Here is a 19,042-nt window from a genome sequence, read left to right as displayed (position 1 = left end):
GCCTCTCCATGTCCTGGTACCTGGGAAAGCAATGGCGGCAGCACTGGGGGGCTGGGGCCACCGTTCTCCCCTGAAGGTTGCAGGATGTGAAGCATTGCAGCTGGCCCTGCGGGGTCCCAGGGGCTGCCCAGGCTGGGGGGGGGGTCCCACAGCCCTGGGGGCCCCACAGGGCAGCACCCGGCAGAGACGCAGCGCTGTGGCCAAGTGTGGAGGTGGCTGGTGGAGGCAGGTTGGTGTTCATCCACTAGATACAGAAGACCCAGAGCTCTAAGAAGCAGCTGCATGGAGCCATCTGCATAGACTTGCTATTTGTGAATGGAGACAGACTTGTGGTCCCCCACAACATCCTTCTCTCTAAATTGGAGAGAGATGGATCTGTTGGATCCACTATTTAGTGGATAAGGAATTGGCTGGATGGTTGCATCCAGAGAGTAGTGGTCAACAGCTCAGTGTCCGAATAGAGGTGATGATGAGTGGTATCCCTCAGGGGTCTGTGCTAGGACCACTACTGTTTAATATCCTCAACAACAGTGGGATCAAGTGCACCCTCAGCAAGTTTGCAGATGACACCAAACTGTGTTTTGTGGTTGACATGCCTGAGGAATGGGATGCCATCCAGAGGGACCTGGACAAGCTCGAGAATTGGGCCTCTGTGAACCTCATGAGGTTCAACAAGGCCAAGTGCAAGGTCCTGCACCTGGGACGGGGCAACCCCTGGTATCAGTACAGGCTGCAGGATGAAGGGGTTAAGAGCAGCCCTGCAGAGAAGGACTTGGGGGTACTGGTGGATGAAAAGCTGGACATGAGCCGGCAGTGTGCGCTTGCAGCCCAGAAAGCCAACCGTATCCTGGGCTGCATCAAAAGCAGCGTGGCCAGCAGGTCGAGGGAGGTGATTCTGCCCCTCTGCTCTGCTCTGGTGAGACCTCACCTGCAGTACTGCGTCCAGCTCTGGGGCCCTCAGCACAAGAAGGACATGGACCTGCTGGAGCGGGTCCAGAGGAGGGCCACCAAAATGATCCGAGGGCTGGAACACCTCTCCTATGAGGCCAGGCTGAGAGAGTTGGGGTTGTTCAGCCTGGAGAAGAGAAGGCTGCGAGGAGACCTTATTGCGACCTTCCAGTACTTAAAGGGGGCCTACAGGAAGGATGGGGGCAATCTTTTTAACAAGGCCTGTTGTGACAGAACAAGGAGTTATGGTTTTAAACTAAAAGAGGGTAGATTTAGACTGGATATAAGGAAGAAATATTTTACAATGAGGGTGGTGAAGCACTGGCACAGGTTTCCCAGAGAGGTAGTGGAGGCCCCATCCCTGGCAACATTCAAGGTCAGGCCGGATGGGGCTCTGAGCAACCTGATCTGGTTAAAGCTGTCCCTGCTCACTGCAGGGGGGGTGGGCTACATGGTTTTTAAAGGTCCCTTCCAACCCAAACCATTCTACGCTTCTGAGCAAGTGATGTGTTAGGAAGATCTGTTTTCAGGCGTTTCTCTGATCTAGTGGTTTGCGTTGGCTTTGCTTTATGCATTCATGGTCTGAATTGCATGTTTCCATCTTGTTCTGTTAAGGATGAGTATTTCAGCAGAATCAGAAGAACAACTTACAAGAGGTTAATTTTTGGACTTGTGTTTTAATCATGCAGCTTTTAGCCTCCTTTTGTGTAGGTAGAGAAGGAGCAGTTTCACCAACACATAGTTGAACCTGCTCAAATAGCAAAACTGAAATGAACTCAACTTTTTTTCCTAGCTAAAAACTATGAACAGTTTGTCCTAATCTGAAGGTCATCAAAAGGCAGTCAGTAACATGCTGTTGAGGAAAGCTAGAATTTAACTTACCCTCAGACAGTAACTATGCTTGTTATTTTCTTGTGACACTATGCTGCTAGTGAAAGTAGCCTGGGAAACTGTAGGCATATGTAGTGCTGGCAGTCAGTGGAATATCCTAAAGATCCAAGATTTTGCTGATCTACATTTCATATTAAACATAAGCCCTACCAAGAAGTTAAACAGCACGTTCTTTCAGGTTCAGATTTGTTTCAAACTAATGTTGCACTTCTGATCCTTCAGAAATCTGTTGCAAATGTGACTTGTCTCTGCATTGTGGTCATTATTTAAGACCTTGTTTTACTAATCTGTTGTCTCAAAGCAAACTTGAGATAAGTACTAGCCTCCCCAGATAGTTCTGACAAACTGTTTTGTTTACAGATAGTTGGGAGGCTTATCTTTGTAGTGGCTTCATATTCACAAAGAAACCCAAACCAAAACTCTAAACTGTATCTTAGTATAAAGCTGACATAAATTGTGTATGTAACTGAAACAGTAATTTGGCAAAAGAAGTATTTGTTAATGACTTTTTTACGACTTAAAAGAGTTTTGCTTGCTGAGGAGCAGCTGTTTGTGCATGTGTGTAAAGATGAGCAGAAATGATTGCTGTTCCAACTGTACTGGGGATTATTGTGCTAGCTACTGTTAAAATAGCTGGCATAGTGCTATAAATGGTGTCGGGGAAATTAAAAAGATTTTACATATTCCAGCAAATTCTTTTTGCTGTTATCTCTGTTGTACACGGACAAAGTCTTGTTTTTCTTTTATATCTCAGTATTCATTAAGCACTATTTGATTAGATCTAACTTAAGTTGGCTACATTTAAAACTATCTTATGAGAGTGGACAGTATTTTTCTTCCCATGATACAGCTGGAAGCTGTGTTAAATAGAAAGACTAGGCTCAGCTGTATAAAAGATAAGGTGGAAGGTTTAAAAACAAACAAAAAATACCAAAGAAACCCCACCAAAACTCACTGGTAATAAATCTCTGGTCTGTAAACTCAGATACATACATATATACATACAAAATACAGTCTCACTACATAAGCATAGTGTTCTGGTGGAAGAACTGAGTTTTCCAGGGAACTTAATCTCGGTGCTGTTGCGGTCTTTAAAGAATAAAGCAAATGGGAGAGAAATCTTAGTTTATTCTTAGGAGTTGGGAAGAGATGTGTTGAATAAGCATGCAAAGTAAAACTGAAATCTGTTTGAATACATAACAGTAACGTGTTGACTGACTGTCATGCATTTTGTGTCAAGGGCTCTGTGTTCTTGAGACTGGAGTTACTCTGAAGCGTGGTTATTTGTGTGAATGGTAAAGCCTTTAGAATAAAAGATTGATGAAAAGTCACAGTTTTGACTCTAAACTGCCAACAAGAAAGTTGAGATTGTTTTTAACGGTTAGATGGAGGAAAGCTGTAAGTGTATAGATATTAAATCCTGGAAGTGCTTGACAGGCAGAACTCCTCTGTTGTAACACAGAAGTTGATGAAAGTTTAACTCCAGCAAAAATACAGGCTTCTACCTAACCTGTAACTACAGCTACTTTATTGGAACCAGTTACAATCCTCTTCTCATTTATAGCATGGCTCTAACTGTGTTCCTGGCATGACAGCCTTCCCCCATCCCAGTTTTTATAATGTTGTTTTTAATTTCCTGCTCTTTCTCGCAGCTAACCTTTTTGTGTTCTACAGCAATAAAAGACATGTCTTCCTGTCTCCCCTGGGAGATAATGGGGACAGGTGATAAAGTGGTTAATATTACCTCCTACCACTACCTCTGTCTAGTAGCTCCTTCTAAGCTTAAGTAAATTTGTAGCAGTTCTTGCCAACATTTATAGTTCATTATGTTCATTTTCAATTTCAGTTTTTTAAATCTGTGTATCTCAAGGCTTTTCTTGTGATGGTATCAGGCTTGTGAAGAAGTGGCAGTAATTCTTACTAATCCAACTTCGATAAACTGTTGTCACTGACAAGTTACTCATGGTGGACCTGCAAGGGTTATGTCTGTAACTGTCTTACAAAATTCCAGCATCCTTCCTGCTTTTAGATGGTTTCTAAAGGGCGGGGGGAACGGGAAGGCGGGAAGCTGGTAATTCAGGCCAACTGATCTTTGTTTTGTGGGGAGGAGAAACAGGCATTTTCAGGTCTGATAACAGAACACATCTTTAAGCTGGGAACCACTTACTGTCTTGCAAATGCCTTCTAAAGGATGTCCTCCCATCAAAGTTGTGAAGGCAAATGCTTTAAATAAAAGTTTGGAGATAAATATAATCCTGTGATCTTTGACAAAGCATTCTCCACTGTCAGTGTGAATTCAGAAGTAACATGGGATTGATTGCCTTGATGCCTGCCTTTGAATTCTGTACACTTGTGCCAGTTTATTTAATACTAGATTTGTATGTACTTAGGATATAATGGGAAACTCCCTTCACCTACAAAGAGGCATTTCATTCACCCTTTTTTTTACGGATGCTTGTTCATATATGGACAACAAAATTGCTTTTACAGTTTGTATGCTATCTCAACATTGAAAGCATCCAGGAATGGCATTCTTTGATTTTTATCTCCTTTCTGCCATGGAAAGGAATAAACTGCCAAGACTTCTCTGCCAGTAACGAATACTTTTCTGCATTTCTTTGTGCATATAGTTATATAGAGACAGTGTAAATTGAAGTAGTACATTACTCTAGACTGACGGAGCAGATATTGGGTCTTGCTTAACTTCCCCTTTTAGTCAAGTAACAGTGGTAGCCTGAAAGCCTGCCTGCACTTAACCTTATACAGCTGTATAAATTAATGTTTTGAATAGTTCTGATTGAAGAGATTTATAAGAACAAGGCTGGTAGCTGCAGATACTTCTTCATTCTCCCTAGCACCTCAGGTAAGTTCAAAGCTGATCTCATATTTGAATAATTTGCCCATGGACTTGCTTCCATATGCAGAGATTTCTCCCAGAATTGTGTTGTTTTGGCCTGGTCTCTTTTCCTCAAATACTTGTAGGATGTTTTTTTATGTCTTTCCTAATTAAGCCGAGCATCTGGAACTGCTTGCTCTCTGCCTTCAGAAATGGGGGGGGAATCTATGCATGTGGGACAGGTTTTGGTTTCTCTAACTTACAATAGTGTCTATTTTAGTCTCTGAGTATCTGTTTTGTAAACAGGGAAAAGTAGACTTGGTTAGAATTTTTGAAAGCAGAAACAAAGACTTAAAGGTCAGTCACTTCAGAAGTGCTTATTTTTCCTTAAAATATCCAGTTAGGCATTTTTAAAGAGTAAACAGGCCAGAAATAAGTTTTTATTCTTCAACACAGGGCTACAGGGTAAGGAAAAGGCTGAAAGCAATGAAATTGCATGCTGGGATTGGTGTTTATAGTAGTGACTCTGAACTGTGTTGCAACACTTCTGAGTGCTTTACTGATTTGAATATTTCTGATAACAGTGCTTGCACATCAGAGAAGCCTGTTGAGGATGAGTAAGTGTGCAGCTTGATGGCAGATGAAATTCGCTGTCGACAGATTCAAAATCAAGAACAGTGACATAAATAATATAACTTATTAAAAACATTGTTAATTCTTAAGCTTTCAAAACATTTCATTGTTAAAAAAACTCTTGGGGAGCTGTGATTTCTGATGAAATGCAGCAATAAATTTGGATTAAAACACTAAACTGTTATGTTCTCTTGTGGAACACGTTTCTGACTGTCAACTCATGAAAGGTACTGATGTACCAGTTGATCACAACTGAACTTTGATACACATAAAATTGATAGCATGAAATACTAATTCAATTTAAACCAGGAATTTTAGAGCTGCTGCTCTTTTGTATGTGTGAGACAGAAGCTTTGTGGGAGCCCAGGGTATTCTAGAGTACAATGACTCCACTGAAAACTTTTTCAGCATTTCAGGCATTTGGAAGAGTAGAATAGATCAGGTATATCCATCAGCGGGCTGGTCTTTTTTTTTTTTTTTTTTTTGGTCCCTGTTTGGAGTTAAGAACACATCTCCTTTTCACCGTGTGTGTCTTGAACTTCCATGTCATTCTGTGTAAGCATGACTTCACTCTACTTGAGTTTGGGTGCTGGGGAATGATCCTTTCTGCCATTCACCTGCTCTTAACAGGGACACAGACATCTCAAAGGAAATGAAGCAAATCCTCTGCCTTAGGCCTTATGGAATATGGGCTTATGACAAAAAGTAGAAAGAGAGGCAGTTGGAAGGACGTTGAGAGTCACTGCTTTTAGGTGGTAGCTCTTATTGGCTATGTTTTCTGAAATAAATCTGCTTTCGGTGGCTTGGCACTACCCCAGTGTACGTTTTTGGAACAGTGATCCTTGACTAAGTGAGTGCTGAAGCAGCTCTTTCCTATTACGGGCAGAGTGCTCAATGGCAGAAACTAAATGTCCGTAAAATACTGTTTGATAATTCCTTATGATAATCAAAAGTTTGATAGTATGTGTACAGGGGTTTATGGTAATGAAGAAATTGCTTCCTCATAATTTCCTATGATGCGTTGCTTTTGTAGTGCTCTGTACTTGTGCAAAGGCAGCGAATGAGGCTTGAGAAACTGCCTTACAAATATGGGGTTTCTCACAACTAGCATGACTTAGTTCTCATCAATGTCCTTCATGTTTGGTGCTGTTTTCCAGCATCAGTAGGATGTGATACCATCTAGGGAAAGTTCTGTATGCCTAAGGTTATGGGTTTTGAAGCCACTTCTTGTGGGAATGGTACATTTTATTTGCAGGTTTCAAAGCTGGCAGAGAAAGTGCAGCTGCTAATGCCCTTTGCTATCTGTTACAAATGTGACATGGAACCCAGAGTTAGAGAGATACCACCTTTCTGAACTAGCCTTGTTTCTGTACCTAGTTTCTTCAGAAAACTCTTTTTCCACATTCTCATGAACTGCTCAATAACTTTTCTGGTATCGTATGTGTTCTCTGTTGTGTCATAAGTGTCGTGTTCATGATCTTGGAGAATACTCTGGCTGACCAACAAACCAAGAAGCTTGCTGTACTTTTCCAGGGATGGTTTATTCTTCAGACTCTTGTTATATGAGACAGGATAGAATTTGTAGATCCTGTTAATGTTTGAATCTAGCTCAGCGTCATCAAGACTACAAATTTATCTTTGAATCTAAGGCTTCCCCATGGGAGCAGTTTTTTCTATACATTTTATTTAAGTACACCTAGTAGAATGCAAATTGTACTGTTGCTCTCATTTTTCATCTTAGAAAGTTGACCTAATGTAAGTTCAGTGTTATTTTTAACAAGTACATTCTAACTACAGTACATCTTGTGACACTCCTTTGTAATAATCCGACAATAACCAGTGTTGCAGTTGGTTGACCTTGAAACTTTTTTTTCTCAAGCATATTGTGTTTAACTTGTGTGTCTTTTCCTTTTTTAATTATGTTTATTTGTAATCTTGGTGAAAGGATGACTTGATCAGCAATTTGGAACACCTGCATGATGGTTTTTTGATTCAAAATAATCTTAAAAGATTTTACAGGCAGAACTGTAATCCACATATTGAAGTGGAGTTACTGTTTGTTATGTCCAGGATTAGACTGGACTGTCTCAAATGATTAGTTCAAACTTCTTACTACCTGTAAGGCCCAAGAAGCTTAAGTTTTCAGCAGTAAAACAGGAACTGCCATTTATTTTTCAGGTTGACGCATGAGAGTTTAACATGAATATCTTTGCCAGATAGGAATGCTGTATCTGATTTTTGGAGTCTGTACAGCTTCAGCAACTTTTCTTTGTAATGTGAAGTAGTGCAGAGATTTTGGAGGTATTCTGCATGTGTGCTTCACCCAGTATATCGTCACTGACTGCCTTTGGGGTCGCTAAACAGCCTCTTCTATGCTTATCCCCTTCAAGATTCATCCAGTGCTACCCTTACCAACTCTTGCTGTAGCAGAATTCAAAGACTACATACCTGGCTAAAGTCCTGCTATGCTTAGTGTTGTATGTTTTGCCTCATTACAGATAAGAAACCCAGGTACTGCAATGTGAATTACCTGAAAGCAAACAGGAAGTCTGTAGTTAAAAATGGGAATCAAATGCATGTTTCTCTAGTTACTGCAGCATTAGGCTGAGTTTCTGTAGTTGAATAACTCCTAATAAAACATGTTTATAAGATAGGAGCGAGGTTAGTAATTCCCTGTGAAATTCCTTTAGTTTCTCTGTAATGATACATTGACTGAAAGTATATCCAAGTGAAAAACCCTTCATTCTTTCAGACATGTCATTGATGGGATTTTTTTGATACTATTTTTGCTGATATTTGTATCTTTAAGCAAATAACTGAATTTCCACAAAAATATGGGAGATGGAGGCCCAAAAGGCCAATGTCCATTTCTGGATTTGGGTGATAAGACATTGAATAAGTCCATATTTGTCTTGTTATGAAATCTTTGAAAGCCAGCTTAATTTTTATTGAAAGACAAAAAAGCTACTGAAAGCCTCTTGATCAGCCAAAGGCATTTTGCATTGCTCTTCATGAAGTTGGCTTGCCTGTTTTAGTGTGCTTTCTGTGATGCTCATGACAGTACCATAAGGCAAAAGTAACTGTCTAGTTTAGCCATAGTGACAAGCATATCTTCATTAATGAGATTTATTGTTATGTAAGTCTTCTCACTTGCTCTGTCTTGTTTTTGTCGTATTCCAGTATTCAGAGGTCTGCTGTGTTGGAAAGTTCCTGCTGTAGGAGGTTCTGCTATAAGAACACCCGTAAATCATCCAGTTCTTTGGCAGTGTCTTTGCCATATGAGGTGTCCCTGATAAATTGTCTAAGTTCATGAATGGCAATGCAAATAATTCCATAGTAGGTAATGTTTGTTCTAGCCCATATTAGGCATGACAAGCCTCAAACTAAACCCTGTCTATTGGGAAAGTTGACTAGCTTCACTTATTCTGAGACTACTTACAACAGAGATGATACAGAAGATTTCTGTAGTTGCACTGAGTGAATCTGAGGCCAAGAAGGCTTTAATCAATCCTGTTATAGCAGATGATTTAACTTCTCCAAGTGCTCTTAATTGTGTGTGTGTGCGCAGCCTTTTCCTGTCAGCAGCCAGACACGTATGTGGTATACAATTAATGTGTACATCTGTACTAAATCCAACACGCCCTGTAGGCACTGAATCATAGTCCTTGAACAGATGAGTGCTACTGCACCACGTGATAGACCCAGTTTCTTCCTGGAAGGCATGCATCTATGGTGCATGTGCACGCGCTTCAGTTTATACCTCTTGCCAAACTGGAGCATGCTTCTGGGCTTCTATTACACAATTCATGTGATGCTCTTCTGGATACCGTGTTTCTGAAGAGCTCAGGAGTCTCTGCCTTTCATGTTGTTGAACACGAACCTTGTATGTGGCACTGCCTGTGCTCTGGTTCCACGATGTGGTAAGGGCCCTGTGGGTTTCTCATGAAGGAGCAGCCTCAAGCACGCTCCACCTGTAGAGCAACTCTCTTGTCACATGGGTTGAAAGCACTTCACAGATGGAGTTCCTGATCTAAATTTGGAGATTGCAGAAGCCAGGTGCCTTAATTTCAAGTCTGGTTACACATAATAGTACCATTTATCCCTGTTATTCTATTACTCTTGAAATTTGTCATCCCAGGACTTTGTCTCAAGGCCTGCAGGTATGTGCAGTGCTTCTACTGATGATACTCTTGTACATGCTTGCATCCGCTTGCAAACTTAATGGTAAGTGGATGAAGGGAAGCTGCTATGTATGCATGTCTGTTACTGGAGGTTTACTTATGTGCAGCAACTTTGTGTCTACCGGAGTTATGATGGGCATGACTTTACAATGTGAATTTTATGCTATTGTGGGAATCTTATGTAATACAGTGCCTTTGCTTTGTGTGTATTTAACTTCGTTTTTGTGGCTGCATTTCTTCAGGAAAAATGGTACTTCAGAATCTGTTACTCTTCAAATAAATCTTTCTAGCCTTATAGTAGCAAAAAAGCTTTTCAGTGTGACAAGTCTCTAAAAGCAGGGGTTTTTTCCTACTTGACTGTTGTTCCAGGGTAAAGTCTGATTTGAAAAGGATGAACTGACTCCCTTGTTGCAGTCTCTAGAACATGTATGTGACTATTTGAATGTTGGTGTTTGTTATTTCACTTCAGCAGAAAAATGTACGACTTGTTCTAAAATGCTTTCCTTGTTACTCCAAGTACAGAATAATATAGAAAAATTGTTGCGCTCCTATTTTGACTGAGGCTGTAACATGGACATTAAACGTAGGAAGAATGCCTCTGGAGATGATGGCATCTGCAAGTACACTTTGAACAAAGATCTCGTGCTCTCTCAATACGGACCTAAATGGGAGGATGTGGGAGTGTAAGAATGGCTTAAAGTTCATCAGATTTCCTGTGCAGAAACAGGAGTCCAGTTGCCTTTAATGTGTCTCTAGTGAGAAGCGGATGTAAAAGCTGAAATAGTCTGCAGACAACCTTTTGAGGGTAAGACTTCCTATTCAAGGTCTCAAATATAAACTCTGCATATCTTTTTTTTAAAAAGTAAATATTGGATTCTAAAAAGATAATTCAGACTGTTTAAGTTAAGAGCTTAAACTATTTACACATCAGATAAAGAAAGTTAGGTAAACATGTTACTGTAAACATGGCTAAGAGCTGGAAGTAATGCCTGCCTCTTTGTGGACTAGATAACAAGCTTATCTAAATCCAGCTGATTAGGAGACAGGAAAAAAAGGATATATTGACCAACTATCCACATCCAGGGCTTCATAGCATCTCTCCCTGCCGCCACCCCTTCGGAGTTTTTAAATGGTAGACTTTTTGGCATAATAACCTACTGACTGTAGCATAAAGGAAACATCTCTATTTGAGGGGTCTTAAATTCAGCGTCTACTTGGCGCTTCGCTTGGCTGAAGCGGGGACACTTTAGGAAGAGGATTTTAAGGGGTGGATCTAGGAAAGACTAAGCGCAGCAGAACCTGGTGAGAAGGAATTTTTATGGAGTGGGAAAGTCTTTGGGTTTAGTCTTTGCTTACAATAGATCTTTGTCCAGTGGAAGTCTTGAACTGTTCTTGGAGCTGGGATACGCAGTTTCTATCCTCTCATTACAAGCCTTAACTTACTTAAGAGTTCATGTAGATTGTTCATACCTTTAGCTGCTAAAGTAGGCTCTTCAAAAGCAGTCCTACTGGTCTGTTGGTTCTGGTCACACAGGGACCTTCTTTTGTTGTGTCTCTGTAGAGAGCAGAAAAACCAGGACTGGTCTGATGTTCATTCCATTGGTTAATTCCTGGTTTCTACAACGTAATTCAATCCCTTGGTCAGGTGTTGTGTATCCAAGGAGCAAACATATATTAACTGAGATCTAGGGTCGAAAGATATGTGGCATCTCTACTTCAGAATGAAGAAGTCTTCCAAGTTGTGCCTGTTTTCTCTATATGGCTAAAAGTTTACAAGTCAAAGCGTACATATCAATAACTTGCTTGTGACATCTGGTTGCCAGAATTACCAGAACTTCTGCAAGGATTGCGCATTTCTGACCGACTTTTTCTAAATTACATGATCTAAACTTAATTGTCATCCTCCTCTGTATTGTATTAACCTCTTCCTCGCACCAGTAGTAGGAAAAGATTACTCCGATTTCAGTCTGCGTGTAACTGTACGTACCTGTCCTTTTCACCCTGCTATGGAAACCAGTTCCATAACTAATCTGAAGGACATGTCATCTGTGTCCTGCCTCTTCATCTCTGAGTTGAGTCACTCTCTGAGTAACTCTATTTTAAATGGGAACTGAAGAAAATATTACTTGTGTCTTTTCAAGTCCTGCCTCAAATATATTCTTGACTGCCCATAGTTAAACAGTCTGTCTTACAGTATTCAAATAACTGGCATCATTACAGTTCCACTTCCACATTTGTCTTTGAAACAGAGGAACATGTTCATTGTATGATGAAATGGAATAGGTATTTAGCAGTTTTAAGTTTCTGTTTCACATAAGAGCTACATTCTTCCTACTGCTGCATTTACGGTAAATACAGGCACAGGTTCTGGAGCTCCAAGAACCTGGGTGAATGAGGGCTTGAAGGTAAGCAATGGTCTGATAGTAGTCAGAACTTCTGAAGTGTGGTCAAACTCTACTGGATCTGGAGCGCACACTATTCTTCATTGTAATTAATTTTTAAAAAGCTGGTAAATGTAGTCATCTTCTAAGATTCAGACCCTCTATAGTACTTAGAGTTGGTTTGAAAACCTGTATTTTTAAGGGAAGTTGTTAAACCATGCAGTACTACTGAGCTCAAAATGTCCAGTCCAGTGTTTGACAGCTGAGATGTGGCACTGATGGGAGAAAAACTGTTCACAGTTGGAAGTACTTTCTATGACTTTGGAGTAATTATCAGAGGAAAAGCCGGTCAGTGTTCTGTTTGGTAAATTATACTTCAGTGGATGCATTGTGTTGGACTGATAATACTTTAAACCTGTGCCAAATGTTTGCTGTGGGGAGAAGGGAAGGTTATGTTTGAGTCTCTTCCATCTCTGTCATTGCAGCTCATAATTAACGGAACAATCTTCATTTAAGCACAAAATTAGCTTCTGGTACATGAATATGTGTCGATGTTTTCCAGCTCAGCCCTGTAAACAATATCGTATTTAAGTCCTGTAACTGATGTTGTTGTGGTGAATGAAGAAAAGTAGTAATTTGATGTTGAAAGTGGTCAGGGTATCTCTTGAGCGCTGTGGTGTTACATGGAAGCAGAGCTGGGCAATCTTCTGGCAGCAAATAGTTTTAACCTTGTAATGTGTCATAGCATCATCATTGTTAACTGTATGACATACAGTTGAAGCTCAAACTATTGAGTTTTAGTATCCTTATTTTGATCTTAAATTGCTGTCTTGAAAATAAAGGAATAAGAACTTACTTTGTCACCTGTGTAGAAGTAAACTGCTGGGGATTTTTTAATAGTTCTCTGACCACCTATTCGTTAAATCACAGGAGAATTTCCTCTTTCAACTGAAAACTTTTTGGCAATACATGTTGGTAAAGGGGGGAAAAAAAAGTAGTGCGTGTCATTTTAGTGAGGGATAAAATTCTCAAACAAGTTTTGTTTGCCACAGAGCTATCTGTGAATTCTAGTATTTACAGGTTTTATTATTTTCTTAGGACACTGGAAGTGTTGCTTTCTGCCTTTTTTCTTAGCTGCTTTACTATGAAGAGTAGCCTGTCAGAAGCTCTGCAGGCATTATTCTGACTGCTCAATTTGTGCGATGTCTGGCAACAGAATTCTTTAAAAGCTACCATAAGCCTTCTGACACTTAGTTATCTTTATGGATCTTCATGATTTTTTTTTAACCCATTTTGTATACTCTGCTTCTCAGATGTGTCTTAACCTGTTGATGGGCTGTTCTCACTAGCAGTCTGTTGTGATCTGTGTTGGGGAGGATGCATCACCTCACATCCCCATTGCTGTCTCTTGTGTGCTTTCTGTGTTTTGGGCTAAGCAAAGTCAAGCACAGGCAAAGATGGTGTGCAACGTGATTTTAAATAAGGTTCGTATCTGTACAACAGCGTTGGGTATACAGGCTAGGTGGAGTTACTCCTAAATGGACTTTAGACAAAGCTTTTGAGTTGAAATAACCTGCATATTAAGTTGTGAAATCTGCATTTCTCTGGGCTTTTGAAGATGCTGTGCAAGTTGCCAATGACGGAGGAAATGAAATGGCATCTCAGGCCGCCCCAGGCGGTCACCTCAGTAGTAGCCTTGGGAGGCGAGTGTCTGACTGGAGCGCGGCAGAGAACTGGAGCGCAGGTTATTGGGTTGGCAGTCGATGGTTTGTGCAGAATTTGAGGAAATGCTTTGACCCGTTTCCTCTGCATCTCGGCTCCGAGTCATCCCTGTTACCTGCTTGTGAAGACCTACAGCCAGCTCTGAAGCAGGGCTTGCCTGGGCTGTGACTGGCAGCCTTGCTTTAATGGTGGCAAAGGCTGGAAAATTATTTAAGATAACTTTGAGCCCCTATCTCGAAACTGCTGTATCTGGCAATAACTAGTTGTTTTGCCAGTGTTTCAGCAAACTGGCTTGAATGGAGTATCCTGAATCTCTCAGTAAAAAACCTATTAACCCCTGCATTACTGGCTTTACCATTCTCCTGAGAAAGTAGCCATTAATAAATTTCTCAAGGTGTTCTTCCTTGTAGCTCAAACGAGTGCGAAACTTGGAGGCTTGGGAAGCAGTGGCTGTGATTCTGCCTGTTGAAACATGTACACCAGGGAGAAACACTATGCGATTCACAGAAGACTTCTTGCATCTTTATGGTTAATAGTTTTCCTGAGCATGAGTTTTGTGCGGAGAACAAGATCTAATCAGGTGCTGTACTTCAGAGTTTAATTCCACTTTCCCCTTAAGTGACAAAACTAATGAAGTAAGGGATGGTTGCTTAAACAAATAGGTGAAGTCTCCCTCATTTACCAGGAACAAGGTTTATTGTCTGCTTCCTTCTTTTGAACTCATCCTGCAAAGCTATGCCAACAGTGTGTGGAGGGCAAGCGAGGATATCTCCTGAGAATGAGCTCAGTCTTCTGTTGTTCACTTGCTATTCTCATTAGCCTGTCAAAGAAACAGTGTTAATTTATTCCACAAAGGTCTATTGAAGTAACGAAAATTAATTTTTGAACAAATATTGACGGAAAACTAAGATGGCAGCTACTTAGTTTTTCTCAGCTGTGTTATTTATGCTGTAACTTACAGTTTGGGGATCTGTTATTTAAAAAGGAAAAAAAAAAAAAAAAGGTCTCCTGACAGGTTTTGTCAACGGAACAAGGTTAATCTAGATCATATATAAGGAATTGTTTCCTTGAAAGCTGGGGAGATCTTCCAAAGGGACCACACGCCCGCAGCTTTCTGTGCATGCCCCTGCTTCAGCGTGCCTGTGCAGCAGCAGCCTCTTTCCCCCCTCTTTCTTTCCCCCCTCTTTCTTTCCCCCCTCTTTCTTTCCCCCCTCTTTCTTTCCCCCCTCTTTCTTTCCCCCCTCTTTCTTTCCCCCCTCTTTCTTTCCCCCCTCTTTCTTTCCCCCCTCTTTCTTTCCCCCCTCTTTCTTTCCCCCCTCTTTCTTTCCCCCCTCTTTCTTTCCCCCCTCTTTCTTTCCCCCCTCTTTCTTTCCCCCCTCTTTCCCCCCCGTCGCACCAGACTCTTCTCTGCCCAGCACTGGCAGATTACAGAGTTCCTCTGCATGCGGATGTTTCCATGATCCCTCCAGTCCACTGTACCTGCTGCTGTTCTGCCACGTTGACTTTTCCCATCCAGAATTGCTACGCAGCTGTGGCTGCTGGCACTTGCTTCCCTTTCTCACCTGAAGGCCAGCCTGCAGGAATGGGTTGTCGGGGAGGAGCTACAGGAGAGGGAGCAATGCAGGACACTGTGGGACTGGAGGAGCAGAAGAGTCTCCATTCAGGCTTAGACACTGCTTTTAGTAAAACAAAATCCTGCATGCTACTTCAGGTAGTTACGAGGAAGTTTAAACATTCGAATTTGGCAACGTGATATGTGAGTTGGTCCAGTGGAAGTGTAACACAAGTTTTCCGTTTAATGAACAATCATGCTTGAAAAAACATCCATTCTCTGGTACTGAATAGGAAGCTTTTCATACTGTAGTGTAGCAGGGTAGAAGGAAGTCTTTTTGTTCAGTGTGTTGAAGGAAATTGCACATGTTGCAATTGCATAAATGGTCACTCAGCCAGGAGAACTTTCAAATCCTGTTACCAGGCTGTAGACGGTGACAGTGCCGCTCTGCTCAGTGACTTACCAAGCAGCGTGTGAGTGCAAGACCTTATGGTTTCCATTCAGAAGTTTTTAACTGAATTGTTAACTTTACACAGTTGCTTGGCAAGAGGACCATGAATGAAAGGGACTGAAATAGGGTAGTGGAACAATTGTTAAAACAAAGCCTGTGCTTTAACAAACTGAATAAGGTGTCTTGGATGTTTTTTAAGATTTCTCTTTCTGCAAGAGAGAGAAGCAGTGCTTCATACGACAACAGTTGCAGGAAAAAAGCCACCACCACATCAATTTGCCAGGCACGTGCTTATCTTAGATGCTGCCTTGACACAAATTGGCAAAAGTTATCGTTGACTAACATTACTCTTTTTTGTTCTTACTTTTTGAACTCTCCATTGCAACTGTTTGCTTCAGTGTAGCTGCGAATAGGATCCCTTGGTTTTATTTGTCAATTAAATTTTGCATAGTAACTCGGAGTCCTTTCCTTTTCTTCTCCTAACTGTGCTGTTCAGGTCGCAAGGTTTTCTTTTGCAGGGAGGGAAGGCGGGAATGGGTGGTATCTTGATGATAGTTTTCACTGTGACTAAAATCATCCCCCAGCCTTGATACTGCATAGCTCTTCCCCTTCCCTTTACCCTTTCCAAGCTGGGACAAATCAGTAATACTATGGCCTTTGTGATTAGAAATTTCACTGCAAAGCAGCATGTTTTTTGTTAAATGCTTGTTAATCAGGATTATCTGATGTAAGAGGAGCTGCTGATAGCTGATTAAATGCAAATTAATGCTGAGTATTTCATGCCTCTTCAGCTGGATCTGCAAAGGTCATTAACATGACAGGGATTTTATATTCTAAAACAAGTTTATGCTGAAAACAGATGCATTGCAGAATGTGGTTGACTTTGCTGCAGAAGTAGAAAGAGAATTGTAGTATGAAGTGGGAAGATTGCTCTTTAAAAGAAACCTGGAGATGTGACATATTGACAGGGTGGATTCTGGTACCGGGAACAATACCTGACATAGGAGCAACAGTGGTTTCACTGGGTTAGAGTGACAACACTGAAGTATTTAAATTAGCCGAAATCCCTGAACCGGAAGCAGCCTGCAAAACCCTAAATGGAAAAAGCTTATGAGCCTTTCACCACAACAGGAAGGTGCTGGTTTTGGCTAGTTCATCATCCAGTTACTGTACTAAAAATGGTAGACTGTTTGCTGTATAAACCTATGCCAAACTTAAAGACCCCTAGAACGCTTGCAATAGATATCAATGCCACATTTCCGTAGGAAATGCTGTTCTGTCTAACTATACAAATACTAATTTTCTAAACCAGAAACTTAGTTTTGAAGAGGAAATCTAAGTAATTCTAGAGTAAGTTCAGAAAGGTAAAAACTGCCATTGGCCCAATTTGTCTTTAACTGATGAAAACTGTAGCAATGAAGCATTTTTGCCTGCATGCATTATATATATCACACTGTAAATAAAACTTGAACCAAGTCCTACTTTTTTCTGCTGCAATTATATGTAACTTGGCTCAGGAATGCAGAGATGTATTGCTCTTTTTTTTGTGCTGTAACTCTGTGTAACTTAACTCAGTAATGCTGAGATGCAACGCTCTATTTCTGATGCTTGTGATCATGGATAGCTAATTGCCCTACTGACTCACAGAGGAGTTTGTAAGGATGCCTCTCCATTTGCTTGTAATGTCACTTCCATAAAATCACAAGTGTTTTTGAAATCGGCATGTTTTATTTGCATTCCTGAAGAATTATGTAGGTTCCTTGGCACTGCAGGATTAACTTTGATTTACCCTGGCACTGGCTTATGCAACTGAAATACTGTGTATTGTTTATGTTTAATGGGATTCTTCTGTTTCTTCAGATTCCGAAGACGAGCTGCTGCATCGAGAATCTGAGGAAGGGAGTTCTCTGTTAAGACTGCAAGAAGATACTACCAACTGGTAAACACTTCCTTAGGTGTCTGTGCTTGTAGAATGTTTCTTTCTTTTTCCATAATATTTTAGGCCAAGGGGTACAATGTATTTTGATCTCTTGAAAGCAAGAAGTAGTTCATGCAATCTTTTTTTTTTTTCCTGCAATTAACTGTAGCTTACCAGAGAAAAGGCTCAGTAGCAGTGGATAACTTGTGGGTATTTAAATTGGAATACAAAGTGATTAAATTCCTGCTCTCACAGTAGGAGAAAAAAGATTGGCCTTTTTTTCTGTAGTGGGATGTTAAACATTGTCTGTTTGCCTTTTCCACTGAGACTAATACAATATATCTGTACCTCTTACTATATAAAGACTATTTGAAGTGTGATAGTGCAAACACTGAAACTTCAAATTGATGCTTCAGAGCCTGAAGAGAGAGAAGAAAGGAAACTTTAAGGAAATCTAGTTTAGAAGTTGAACATGGCTAGGCATGCTGACTTGAGTGTCCAGGTGCTTTGGAAGATGCCATTAATGTGCTCTTAATTATTATATGAGTGTTTGAGGCATAATTTTCACGGAAAATAATAATGATAATAAAACTAAGGATGTATTGTAATTTACAGACATTTAAAGTCATCTGTAGGTTGCCTGTAGGTTCAGAATGGTAAAAGGTTCATCAGCAAAGAGCTATGACCACTTAGGAGCAGTTTACCAACCCGTAAGTTGAGCTACACTATTGCAAGGCAATCACAAGGAAACATGAGAACTTAGGACATCTGAATATGTTTTCGTATAGCTAAATCATACGCACATTGATACTGGGTACCAGATTTACAGCTCACTTCTCAAATACTTAATGTTGTAAATGAAGTAGCAGCCATCAGTATGGGGGAAGGCATCCACAAAGTTGTAAACTAAATACGCATTCAATTTTCCTCTGTGATTATACCTTACTAGATACCTTCTGTAAAGCTTGACTCCTACCCTTCTGTTACTACTACCATTTGAGGTACAGGGCTGGGTAAACTTCTGTCAGGAGAGGGTTCTTAGCCCGGAATGGGGTGATGCAGCTGGGTCCAAGGATGAACGTGGAAAGAACCAGCATCCTAGCCAGTAAGGAAGCATTTTTATGAGCCAGATATTTACAGATGCTTTATTAATCTTCACATGCTGGTTAACTTGCTTAGATTTTATAAGCAATGGAGGATAACTTTATGGAGTTGTGTTGTGTAGCTGTTGCTAATAGCCAGGGTTCACAGAGAATATTAAAATACTTTGTTCTGTTACTCTGCCACTCTGTCAAATCTAGATTAATGATAGGAAAGTTTTCAAGGCTTATAGAAAACAATGTTTGACTTGATGCAGTCTTTTTTTTTTATAAAAAGATGACTTGTATAGTACAGCTATTTGTGAGTGATAATTTCAAGAGCTTTGTTGCCTGGCTCTATAATATAAATAGTAGCTTCTGACACTAAAATGTGTGTGAGACTCCCTCCCAAATACCCAGTTTGTAAATGCCTGTCCTTCAACTTACAGG

General features: G+C 40.6%; 1 protein-coding gene across 1 annotated transcript in view; it reads left to right on the top strand.

Moving 5' to 3' along the window:
- Positions 1-19,042, top strand: part of CYRIB (CYFIP related Rac1 interactor B) — a 79,291-nt gene that overhangs the window by 17,644 nt on the left and 42,605 nt on the right. Inside the window, 2 exon segments of the mRNA XM_075704792.1 lie at positions 17,456-17,491; positions 17,494-17,534. Coding sequence (XP_075560907.1) covers positions 17,456-17,491; positions 17,494-17,534 — 77 coding nt within the window.

Source organism: Pelecanus crispus, chromosome 2, assembly GCF_030463565.1.
Source record: "Pelecanus crispus isolate bPelCri1 chromosome 2, bPelCri1.pri, whole genome shotgun sequence".
Classification (NCBI taxonomy): domain Eukaryota; kingdom Metazoa; phylum Chordata; class Aves; order Pelecaniformes; family Pelecanidae; genus Pelecanus; species Pelecanus crispus.
The sequence above is the reverse complement of the archived record's forward strand: the minus strand, read 5'-3'. Positions and strand labels throughout refer to the sequence as shown.